This window comes from Anarrhichthys ocellatus, unplaced genomic scaffold, assembly GCF_004355925.1.
Source record: "Anarrhichthys ocellatus isolate YVR2014 unplaced genomic scaffold, GSC_Weel_1.0 scaffold6, whole genome shotgun sequence".
Lineage (NCBI taxonomy): Eukaryota > Metazoa > Chordata > Actinopteri > Perciformes > Anarhichadidae > Anarrhichthys > Anarrhichthys ocellatus.
This window is the reverse complement of record NW_022280036.1, coordinates 15,672,007-15,684,892: the sequence shown is the minus strand read 5'-3', so window position 1 is coordinate 15,684,892 and position 12,886 is coordinate 15,672,007. Positions and strand designations below refer to the sequence as shown.

Here is a 12,886-nt window from a genome sequence, read left to right as displayed (position 1 = left end):
AGAGAGAGAGAGAGAGAGAGAGAGAGAGAGAGAGAGAGAGAGAGAGACAGACAAGTAGGGGACTGATTAGTGAAGTAAACCACTTTGAGCAGCAAAGGGAATCCCCTGGGTGGAAGATAAGTTAACAGGAGCAGAGAGACTCACAGAGAGAGATGGTTGAGGGAGGGGGGAATAAAAAGAGAGGCGCGATTGGACGGCAGCTGGAAGATATCCAAGTAGATTTTACTGAAACTCTGTGAAGCAGCAGGCAGCGACTCTCATTGTTGGAGGAGAAAATTGTAAAGGGCACAGAGAGGGAGACAAGGAGACACATATAAGGACTGAGAAAACAAGAACGAGAGAGAGAGAGAGAGAGAGAGATAGATAAAGAGAGTCGACAGACAGAAAGAACGAAACCTGCCGACTGAGCAGGGCGGAGGTCAGGATTTCTCCTCGTTCCAAGGCAGAGCTTTCCAAAGCTTCTGCTCCTAATTACAGGTAGATTTGATGGAGTTGCTCCACTCCCTAGTCCCTCTGGGTGACGAACTAAAAAAAACCTACTTGGTATAACGGGCCGCATCTTTAGGCATTCATTAATTCAGTTTGTAGAAGGAATGGGCGAGGAGGAGGGGAAAGAAAAAGGTCGCATTTCTTTGCGTAGGGAGAAGGAGCAAGCAGAAAAGGGGACAACAAAGCAGCTTGTTTGAGACGAGTGTTCTCGGTGCACTACAGCTTCTGAGCCGCGGACCGGCCCATCTGCAATTCTAATCAGCTGCTCGATGAAGATCTTGGTACCACACGGGAGAGGGGGGGCTGTCGTGCCCAATATGCAGTGGGACAAGTGCAACGTGAGAGAGCGAGAGGAAACAGAGATGGAGATGAATGCAGAGACAGTGAGAGCACAGAACTGAAGAGCGCTGACATTTGAAGTAGTATTGTGTAGAAATGTGGCTGACGAATAGATTAAAAACATGAACACAATCAATTATTTACTATATTAATATAATGCTGGCTTGTAGTGTGACAGGAGGTGCACATTGGCTTCATCTGGAGTCATTTATACAGTACATCCTCGAGTTGTTAAAAACAGATAAAGACGGCGGGGTATTGATATTTCTGTTCAAGGGGAGGTCGCTGCACCTTTATCAGTCCCCTGAGTGAGTCCATCGATCATCCCATATGGGATTCGGAATCTATCTGCCAAAAAGAAACTGTCTATTTAACCTCTCTTCTTCTTTTTAAAGCTAAAAAAAGAGTTTTACTTTGTTGGTATTTTGGCGGTCCCTGTGGAAAAAAGCGGTAGTGTTTTTTGAGCACCTGAGTCCCATTGGAAATCCTCTCATTTTACTGCTGCAGAGGTGTGACAATCTGTTCCGCTAAGTCCTGGTTCCGGTTCCCCCGTGCCTCCCTTCCCTCCAACGGGCCCAGGTATACGGCCTGGGCCTCCAGCAGCATGGCGTCGGTGTGTTGGCTCCCAGCGGGGACCGGAGGAGCAGCAAGGCGATGCTCTGCTCAAGGCCGGATTTTGTCCGATGTTGCCGGAATCGGACCCGGCGGCACCGATGACGAGCGTTAAGAATAACTATAGAAATAGACATCCTTCTTGCTGAAGGTCTCGTCATATAGTGGCATCACTATCAAATTGAGACCGTTTCATGACCAGTTCAAGGTTCCTCATAGTAACTTCAATCACTTGATGGGACAAGACAAAAAAAAGCTCAATCTCGCCTCTAGTGCCTCAGTATGCCATCATGTTTATCCGGCCCAAAATGGAGTCTTTTGCGGGCTGCAAAATGCAAACTAAAATAAATATGCAACTAGAATAAAAAACGACTTGCTTGTGGATAGGATCCATATATACACAAGCAAACCAAAGAATGGAGGGAATGAAGAACTGATTACAATGTGAACTGTTTTTGTGTGCGTTAAGCTATTACATTTCGATCAATCATTTCACAAATGACATAAAGTAATAAGAAAAGAAAAACATTTTGTGGGCTACAGGTTTTCCCCCATACTCTTGTGCTTACCTCATTCGTAAACATTTTGGAGACACAATCATTTGAATTGATATAAATGCCGGTTATCACATATTTTGCTGCATCAGCTGCTGCTTGAAGAAGAAAATGAAAACAACCTCAACCGTTCAGTAAATGCTCTTGCAGGATTAGGGAGAGAACGCTGTTCGTGTTCAGCATAGCTATAGATAAGAAAAGAAAATACATGGAGGGAAATCCCTCTTTCGAATCTTTGCAAAATACCCTTCAAACAAGTCTCACAAACCTCAGAGGAAATGTGTGACATCCAGCTCATTGTGAAATAGAGTCTGAGCTGAAGGAGAAAAACAACTATTTTGCTCTCAGCCTATGACTTTTTTAACATCTTACAATCTTAACAGCTTACAATTAATTAGTCCTTCATTTGATTTTTGTTTTCTTGGAAAGTTTTCATGATCCTGAGGATATTTTCACTGGCCTCTCTTTGTGTTTTTTTTTGTAGACTTATTGCAGAGACATTAAACGTCTCAGCCACGCCCACTGTTATAATCAGGATATGTTACGGGGGTCAGAAGTGACTTCATTGGGCACATAAGTGGCATTATACTTGTTGTAAGATTTAAGACTTTTTAAAAGACTTTTTAAGAAACAAATATTTTGATGCAATTCTTTTTAATTCCCTTTCTCTATCTGCTGCAGGTCTCAACCCCACTTCTATAAATGCATTTTCCTCAAATATTCTGTGAGAGTGTACAACCGGTGGTTGTTCCTACAGGAGCGCTGAGAAGTGTCCAGGTAACACAACCCTCGTATATTTCCTCACCGTCTCTCCAGGCTGCCGGGGGATGCCGACGAATAGGTGATCCAGGAAGTTGGCGCTCCGTCCGAGGCCCAGCACAGTGTAGGGCAGCTGGAGGGAGAAGTGAGCCGACTGGCTCAACTGACCGGCTGCAGGAAGGGAGAGAGAGAGAGAGAGAGAGAAAAAAGGCATTCTTTTAATGGGATAAAAGCCTCATCTCAAAAGAGCATTTTGCCCCAGTGCTTTTCTTTTATTCATTTGTTAAATCATGGTCCCCAGAGGATACATCCTGCAGAGTTTGGTGATACCCTTCCGTTTGTTTTTGTGCCACCATAAGTTTGATAAGGTCGTAGCAATCAATTTAGTTTTTTTGAGAAAAACTAAATGGATTGCTACGACCTTTTATACAGAAATGTATGGTGTCCAGAGAATGAATCCTAATTACTTCGGTGATCCCCTGACTTTTCCTCCCGCGCCACAACGAGGTTAATATTTGCGTTTTTTTGTGAAATGTCTCAACAACTGTTGGATGGATTGCCGTGAAATTTGCGCACACATTCATGTTCCACTCGGGATGAAATGTAATAACTTTACTCACCCACCCCTTAACTTTTTATCTACCCCCATCGTCAACATCCTTCTTGTGTTATGACCAAGTCCAAGCAAAGTAACTGCAATTTCTAACACGCTAAATTCAGATGGTGAACATAGTGAACATGCCACACAACAGCATTGTGAGCTCGTTAGCATGCAACACAGCAACGGCACTTAATCATCAGCAATTTGTACTTCTCTAAGGTGTGACATAATGGGCATTGTATGAATTTGAAGCCGGAATCGGCCTTGCGTATTTGCATATGTAGATCTTTTTTTAATGAAACTTTGTAATTCCTTAGCTCAACTTCTATCCATCTCATAAATATTTTGTGCTTTGCTTCCCTTTTAAACATTCTGTGAACAAAGCAGCCCATAAGCTCTGGACATGTTCAGTCAAGACCTTGCTGCTCATTACAACCGATTAACGTGCCAGCTGTGTGTGTAAACGTAACCCCTGTTTGCTTTGGTGATATCTAGCTGCAACTTCCCTGCTTTCCCAAAGGAATCGTTAAAGTTTCAGGAAATACAATCCGCTCCAGCCTAACCAACCAGGACTGTCGGGGACAAGACTCAAACATACAAGTGAACGCGATGCGAAAGAAACACTGAACAGGAGCGGCCGAGCCAGAGGGACGACGGCGTGAGACCTTGTGTTCTGACATGAACAAGCATCATGAAAGATACAAATCAGAGTGAGACACCTGAGGCCAGCACCTCTCCCCCACTCCTCGCAGAACCTCCCTCTCCTCCATCCTGTAATCTCTCCCTCCTTACTTACTATTCTAATCCAACCCTTCGTCTCCTGTTTCTCCTCTCTGCTCATCTCTCTCTCTCTCCTCTCCCCTGACACGCCACTTCGACTTGGCCTTACTCGTTTCGCTTCCCCCTCCTTCTCTTTCTCCCCTTCAGCTGCTGGATCTCGCCCACGCCACCCGACATAAATCAACCTCTACGTGGTAAACAAAGCGAGGGAAGGAGAGAAAGAGGGGTGGAAGAAGCAAGAGAGAGAGAGAGAGAGAGAGAGAGAGAGAGAGAGAGAGAGAGAGAGAGAGAGAGAGAGAAAGCCTCGAGGCAGCCAGTGATCAGAACTAATGTGGATGGACTGCGTATTGCGGGCCGAGAGGAGCACAACAGCTTTGCTTCTCTCTTGATTTTTCTTAATCTATGGCTAACCTCAGTTCAGTTAAAAAAAAAACTAAAAAAACGCAGAATAGACCCATCGACTTTTACCCGACAAAGCTTTTCATTTCTCTTTATCTCGCTTGCTCTCACCCTACGTATTCCTTTCTCCCAGCTTGTCTAGGTTGCTGTTGCAAAGAGGCAGCTTAATTGCTTTAATTGCACACCGCGGATACCATAGGAGAGTGGGAGACGGACAGAAACATTGTCTGTCTCCAGGAAGAGAAACAGGCAATATTCAGAGTTTCATGGACATTGACTTGTTCTGGGCAGCACAAAGCCCTGGCTTCTACCAGACATTTCAGATGAATCCTGGGGTGTCTGACATTTACTGAGAGAGTGTGTGTGTGTGTGTGTGTGTGTGTGTACGAGCATTGTACCAGAGCAGTTAAGTGGAAAGCTGTGTTCTGCTGTATGGGATAGTATACATGTTTTTTTAATAATAATCTAGTAAATTCACTGAAACAGAAGGAAGGTGAAAAGAGGAAGAGATATTAAATTTAGATTCAGTGTCTAAGGGGTGGCAATGTCTTTCAGTCCGTCCACCACTCTGGTCCACACTGAAATATCTCAACAACTTCACAAAAGAGACTTTTACTGCAGCGCAAACATTTATACTGTTGGATGGTTTGACAAGGAATTTGGGAGAGACATTCATGGTGTCCAGAGGATGAACACTAATGACTCATCTAGCGCCACCAGCAGGTCAACGTCTTCACCTATCCAGTGAAAAGTCTCAAACACACATGTGTTTGGTCATGAAGCAACATCAAGGACATTTCCATCAGCTTCTGCTGTTCTTATTGAGTTTAGTACCAATTGGCAAATATTTGCATGCTAACAGGCTAAACTAAGATGGTGAACATGGTTACCGTTATACCGGCTAAATACAAAGCAATTTAGCATCGTGATTGTGAGCATGTTCGCATTAATCTCAGAGCACTGTTGTGCAGCACAGCCCCACAGAGCCGCTAACATGGCGGCAGATTCTTGAGTCTTGGTCCAAGGTGACTCGGATGGCCTGATAAACAACATGTTTGTGTGCATTCTAACATACTCTGCGGAAACACACACGTCCCACTGCTGTGAGACGACAAAAGTCATATCCTCACCAGCGGGCCCGTGAAGCCTGACGGAACAATTTCATTACTGAGGAGCAAACGCACACGGGGAGCTGTCGAACCTAACTGAACCTCGGAGGAGACTTTGCAAAACTGAAAGCTGTGGAGGTCGAAACTTTGTTACGGTGCTCTGTTCAAGTCCAACTTCAAGTTCTTCATAAAGGCCTTTCAGGACTTTACATGGAACAATGCTGCACACACCGTACTCATCATCAGTCATAAAAGCACACACAATTAAATAAGGCAAATAAAACATTTGTTAAATAACATCTACATACTACAACTGACCTCAGTACATGCAAAGGAACCATGCAGGAAAACAATGTCAGAAACTCTGAAGTCTGTGGAAACAGTCACATCTAATGCACAGTAACATGAACAGTGACCCTGAAACAAAAACCAACCTCCAGCAGCCAGATGAGTGTTGGAAGTTGTTCATTGTGCTGCTCATGCTGAGCAACTTCGCAGCCGCACCTGTCACCTACGAATACCCATAATCCCCTTCACCTACTGCTGCTTTTATTAAGAACCACGAAGCGGCCTTTATGGGAACGCCACTTCTTGTTGTTGATACCCTCCAATCGAGTGGAGACGGATCCAGCAGGGGAAGCTGTTTTAAATCAGCCGGCGGCCACTCGGAGCTTCGCACTGAACCCCTGTCAACCGGGCTGGAAAGAACAGGATTTTTTGAGGGGATTGGACCTTTAAGCCAGTCTTGGTTTGATGTTTTTTGACAGACTGCTGCTCCTTGTCTGTAGACAAGAGGGGGATGGCTTGCGTTCGGCCACTCAGCAGGGTGTGTGTGTGTGTGTGTGTGTGTGTCTGATGGAGGATCAAGGAGGGTTACATTGCAGGCAGGGAGCCTGGCTTAGCGTCTGCCGAGTGCTGTGTGTGTGTATGTGTGTGTGTGTGTGTGTGTGTGAGAGAGAGAAAGTAGACTGGCTAGGAAATGTGGCCACGGCTGGAGCAAAGCCATTTCACAACAAGGGGAGGCTGGCAAAGAGAGTGCTATGGAGAGCAGTGTGTATCGGAGTGGCCGTGTTCTGTGTGTTTTTGTCCCATCTCCCCGAGGCAGAGCCAGCGGAGGCATTGGCAGGGAATTCCACCCTGTACACATGACTGACAGCCTCCAATCCATCTCTTAGAAGACAAAGCAGATTCAAAGTAGCACAAGCAGCCGGCCTTGGCGTGTACGTCTGTGTGCACTTTCCAATTTTAATGGCGTTCTGCGCACACACACACACACTCTCACACACACACACACACACACACACACACACGTGGGCAAGATATGCATCGCATATGACGAGTTAGTGATCCAAAGCCCGGCAGATAACACGAACAAGGGAACGGTTAGGACCGCACACCTAAAAGTAAATATACAGATTCCTAAATGTTGCAGCCAGATTTGTGCTGAGAGAACTTGGGGCAACTGTGCCCCAATCTACACAGTTGACTGAACTTTATCATTAACTTAACCATTCAAAGATGCAGGTTAATATATAGGTACATATATAAAGCTATTAGATAGAGACAAATACTTTAAATTACTGTTTTAATGCCCGTGGAAACAAAACACGAAGACCTTAGCTCATAACTGGAATAAGAAAATGCAACTTCCTGCAGAGCTAACAAGGTGAGCTGAAAGCTGAAACAACATCTTTTCAGACATACGAAGACAGTAACAACACAAAGACGAGGTTTATTCAGGGTCTGAGTGCAGCCTTGATAGATTGATTGGCCTCTACTGCACATTATCAATGTTCGTGATGTGTAAAGTGGCTACTTGACATGCGCTAAAGCCTTAAAATAAAAAACAAAAAATGCTTCTTAGAGTTACGCTTGTAAAGATTCCATTAAGTTACCACAACAGACCTTTCACGGTTTGCATTGAAGGAGAGGTAGAAGTAATGGAACATTTGCTGAGGTTTAAACTGTGTTCATCTTTGCAAAGCCACTTGTAGATGAAGAGAAGGTCTGTGTCATCATCATCAGGATGACATGGCCCGGTTTAAGGTTAAGGTCTTTTACCTGCACACTATTATGTGAACTGAGGGTCCCATTGAATGCTACGTCTCCTCTACGTCGATCTCAAATTGTTGCTCACACCTGTATGCTCGTCATTGAGTACCTGAGTAGAGAACACATGATGCACATGAAATGATTTCAAATGTAAGCAGGGAGGAGGAATCTGGAATCGGTGATATTAATTTTGATCGGACTCTAATTTTGATCGTCCCTCGTTTTTTTCTCTCAGCAGATTGCCGGATAGCGAGGACGATGACAAAACTCTCCCCCTGATACTGAAGCCGACAAACGTTACTTCCTTGCGGGCATAATACAGCAAAAATGAAAAATAAAGCAACAATGTGAGCAACATTAGAGAGAGAGACAGACACAGAGAGGACACGGATGCCTCTGAGGGAGCTACAACATGTTAATGTGTTTGTGTGTGTGTGTGTGTGTGTGTGTGTGTGTGTGTGAGAGAGAGTGTCCATCTGTCGAGGGGTTTGTGACACATATCCTCATGAAAAACCTTGTGCTGTCTGGAGGTTTTTACCACCTCTGGGTAGACAATGTGACATCTAGCGTCAGTCTGAAACTGAGTCAAGTGTGTGTGTATTGGCACCGAGGGAAATGAGCAAATCAAGAATAAATGAGGAATCTGAACATGAAACATATGTAAAACATATGTAAAACATGCGTAAAACACAACCACGTGCAAATCCTGACATCCGGATCCAACGAAGAAAGGTAAAAAAGGGTCAGAAACACAATTGGCTTTCAGTCCACACGCTCACTCTCATACTCCCCGGAGCTTCACAACCCGAAAAAATAAAACGTTTTTAGAGAAATTCTTAGAGCCTGTCGCTATAGAAACCATTCGCTCCCGTGGCGACGATAAAAGGAGCAAATTGCAAAGATAATAACGTGAGTGGAGCCACGAGGTAAAGAATACGCACACAAGGTCCGCCTCGCCGGGAGGGAGCCCCAATCAGTGCCCATACAATGGAGTCAAGATACGGACACTGATTCGTGAACAAAGTCGTGTGCATGAGTGTGTGTGTGTGTGTGTGTCTGTGTGAGAAAGGACCTGGAGGGCTTTATACTTGTTCTGTCCTTATCACCACCCAGCTTTGCACTGCCTCTTAAACACTACAGCTCAGAAGCACGTTGACACCTGACGACGACCGAAATCACACTGTGTGTCTGAAGAGAGAGAGAGAGAGTGAAAACGAGCGAGAGAAAGAGAGAGAGAGAGTGAAAGAGTGAAAGAGAGAAGCTCCATCAAATGTTCCGTCCCTGGTCCATGACGTGATGTCACACATACTCTTAGTTTTTATAAGTTTCAGAGATAACAGTGCGGCGACAACTTAAAGTACAGAACAATAGACGGTTATGAGAATCGAAAGGGAAGAAAAACAAAAGAGAGAGATAAAAACTAAATTAATTCTACAAGTTTAGAAAGTTTCCAGAAATGATTGGAGAGAAAAAAAAAAAAAAGCTGAGTTTTATTGGAGAACATTTAGAGCGTAATGAGCTGACCTTGCCGTTGTGGATTTCAGAATCATTTATAAATAACTTCTATTCTGAGGAACTTTTGGAGACAAGACTCAGCACACAATGGAGCAAAGAGCACCAACCAACAAAACCAAGTGAGCTTTCAATGCGCTGCGTTTCAGTTCGACGCACCGCAAGATTGGCAGGAGGAATGGAAGCTCGACAGTGTGCCAAAAAGAATATCCTCTCAGCTAGTGCTGAGACATGTTTGCTTGTGAACTTCCACGATGCGGTGAAAAAGGTGGCTTCATGAAGTTTGAATGCATTGAGGAAAGCCTCTCATTATTATTTTTTTAACCATTACAATGGCATGTTTCTGCCCTGTAGTTACACATATTTGGGCTGGTATATAAACAGACGGCAAGCAAGACGGAGAGTCTGTGACAAGGTACATCCTAGATTAAGACACGTACATGCATTTCATTTAAACTCAAGGGTCTTTGGGACCCATTGATCAACGGATAGGCAGACAACCGCGGTGACAAATTCAAAGTTTAACAATCTCTTGAGAGACAGAGGAGAAGTTACAGGGTGAGCAGAGGAAGAGAAAGGAGATGAAAGTGACAAAAGGGCTAGAGGGGAGAAAAAAAAAGATGAGGGAAGAAGGACGGAGGAGGAAGGCAAAGGAGTGAAAAACAGGGATGAGAAAAAGCATGCTAAGCCCGATCAATAGTAATTCTCCATGTCTCCGTGGAGGGTTACCTCTCCACTCGATTTCTTCCTTCCACACCAATATTTCCTCCCCTCCTCTGCGCTGATCTCTCCGCGTTCTTCTCCTCCCATCTCCTTTCGTCTTATTTTCGGTCCCACCCTGAATTCTCGCTCCTCTCCTTTTTTTCCCTCTCTCTGCAGCTCTGCTCCTCTCTCTCGGCTTGGCCCTCTGAACCCTCTCATTTTCTCCCCTTTCCGGCCCTTTTCTCCCCCATTTCTCTCATCCACCCACTCCACATCGTGAATTCTCCCCGCGCGTTTCCAGCTCCATCTTCCAAACACTGTGCTAATAAAAAAGGGGTTTGAGAATAGGGTAACGCTCACTGTTGGAACTCATGAGGTCTCGGGAAAAAACTAAAGGTATAACCGTGGCCGAGGATCGGTGTGATGTCAAGCGCAATAAGCTGGCTTCTTACGACACTGCTTGAGGCAACAGCAAGATGCGGCAAAAAAAAAAAAAGAAAAAAAAAGCAACACGAAGGGCTTTTCGAGTGAATGTACAGGTCAACACAGCTCAGCGCGCACCATTTTAATTTGCATCCAAGTTGTTTTGGTTCTAATAAATGTCTGAAAGGTTAAGGTATGATAAATATGTTTGCTGCAGGTTAACATGTGTTTTTTCTTAAAAGTTTGTGCATGTACAATGATTGTGTGTGTGTGTGTGTGTGTGTGTGTGTGAGGGAGCCGTTGCTAATCCCCTGAACTCATTAGCCTAATTGGACGGTCTGCAGAAAGCTCCACATTGATCTGGGCCTGTTACGATTCTCCTCCTCATGAGCGCTCACTCTTTTCTGTCCCCGCCTCTCTCTTACAAATGTCCTCTTCCTTTCTCCTCTGTGCCTTATAATCTTTGGCGCCAACCAATCCGGACGTGTTACAATTCTCTCTTTATGCCGGCTGGTGTTATTGAATCTATTTCAATTTGCAGCTTGGTGGCACGAACAGCCAAATATGGCGGGTCAAAAGAAGCCAATGTAATGATGGGCTGGTGGCAACGACAGTAACTGGAGCATATTTATGTATCAAAGAGAAAAAAAATCTAATTTTGACAAACCACAGTTTCACAAGAGAAAAAGACATGAGCTTCTCTCTTTTATCTCCCTGCGCATCAACAGACGAATGTAAGAGCGGCTTGTCAATACTTTGATAAGCTGTAAAATAAGCGGGCTCCACAATTCCCCAGAAAAGCTGTGTAGACTGCTGATTGCTGTTGTGATACTAAAGCCATTAGCCAGTAATCTAGAGCACAAGAAAACAAACCTGTTAGTTTTCAGGTAGCATAAATGGCCAAACCACTTGAAAAAAATTCACAAAATGAGCTTCACTTGCAGTCGCATAGACCCACAGCATAGCAGCACAGAGCAGGGAAATGTGTTTACCAACTGGAAATGCACTGAAAAACATATAAGCTCAAGTCACGTGTAGATAACATCTTGTACATTCAATTATTATTAACATACAGACTGTCAACATCTTTTGATGTCTTCAATGCCACATTAAACTAAAAACGGCAAGTGAGAGTGAGTGAGTGTGCATCTCTGTGTCCGTCCACTGCCAATCTCCCATTCTATGCAGCTGCAAAATTGGTGACTCACACTTTCTCAAAAAACACCTTTCATTGCCTGTTTTATACGGACATTGACAGCCTGCTGACTCCTCACTCTTATACGACGACTTTGAGCCGATTGCCTGCATACATCGCTGCTTGTTTTTGACTTGTTTTACGACACCTTAAAGGACAGTAGTGTCTACACGGAGGGTTAGCCAATTGTGGGTTGCGTTGATTCAATCACACAGTACAGCAGTGGTCGTTGCAGACACACCTGGCGGAGATCTGTACGCTACTTAGTGCATCGTTCTATTGTTAATTATGACTGTCACCCTGAAAGTTTCATGTAACACCGTTCCCCTTTCGACGAAAGACAAATGGATGAACCGGTGTGACCTGGAACCCTGAGGGCGACGCAGTCCGGTGTTTGTCCTGTGCAGTGTCTCTGAGCGTCCACAGTGAGAGAAATAAAAAGGTTGTTAATGAATAACTATTCATCCCCACCACCCCGCCTCTCTCTCTCGCTCTCTCTCTCAGCAGGAGTTACTTGATAATGAGGTGTGGTGTTGTCAGAATCACAGCCCATCCTCATTCATCCAACCTGCTTAGTAAGGGGCATGGCACGCCGCTGCTGGGCGCGTAGACGGCCTCGTACACGTTCCCGCGCATACACACAAGGTCAAGAGACAGATGTCAGGGAGTGCATGCACACACACATGCTGACGCACATGCTGCACACATATGGCCACAGATTGTGCGCAAGCTTAGGAAAAATACACGGACACACATGTAGCGTGCGCGTACACCTATACAGGGAAACATACTGTGCAGATGCCCTACACACACAGAAAACGAGTTAGAAAGAGAACCTGTCAGTGTTGCTGTTGACCTTTACTTGCCAGATAAGAGGGTGTTATTACCACAGAGTGTGTATGCAGTACATATATACAGTATGAACTATACGTGTGTGTGTGTTAGCATTGTCTCTCTCAGGTATCTCACCAGACTGAGATTGCTCCATCTCCTCTCTGCCTCCCACCAGCCCCTGACATCCTATGAACTCCTTTCCTTTCTTTTCCTCCTCTTGTTCGACAGTGATTCCATTCATAATACTGTGCCTTCACGGGCCCTTGTCTCCATCTCGCAGCATATTATAATCTCCGTCTCCTTTCCTCTCCGCGCTCTCTCCCTTTCAGCAGGGTGAAGGGTAAGTGAAGATCGTTGGGCCCCAGCGGAGAGGCCCAGACATTGTGTGTGTGTGTGCACCCCATCATTGCTCATCTCTGGCAGCCTCGCTGGCTGTTCCCCGAGCTACAAGCTACAGAATAAATACACTTTAAATCATCCACACACACACACACACACACACACACACACACACACACACACACAC

At 44.9% G+C, this 12,886-nt stretch overlaps 1 protein-coding gene across 1 annotated transcript in view; it reads right to left on the bottom strand.

Annotated features, from left to right (window-relative positions):
- Positions 1 to 12,886, bottom strand: part of itfg1 (integrin alpha FG-GAP repeat containing 1) — a 130,943-nt gene that overhangs the window by 9,474 nt on the left and 108,583 nt on the right. Inside the window, exon 15 of the mRNA XM_031846445.1 lies at positions 2,800 to 2,924. Within this exon, the coding sequence (XP_031702305.1) occupies positions 2,800 to 2,924 (125 nt within the window). The remainder of the gene's footprint in view (positions 1 to 2,799; positions 2,925 to 12,886) is intronic.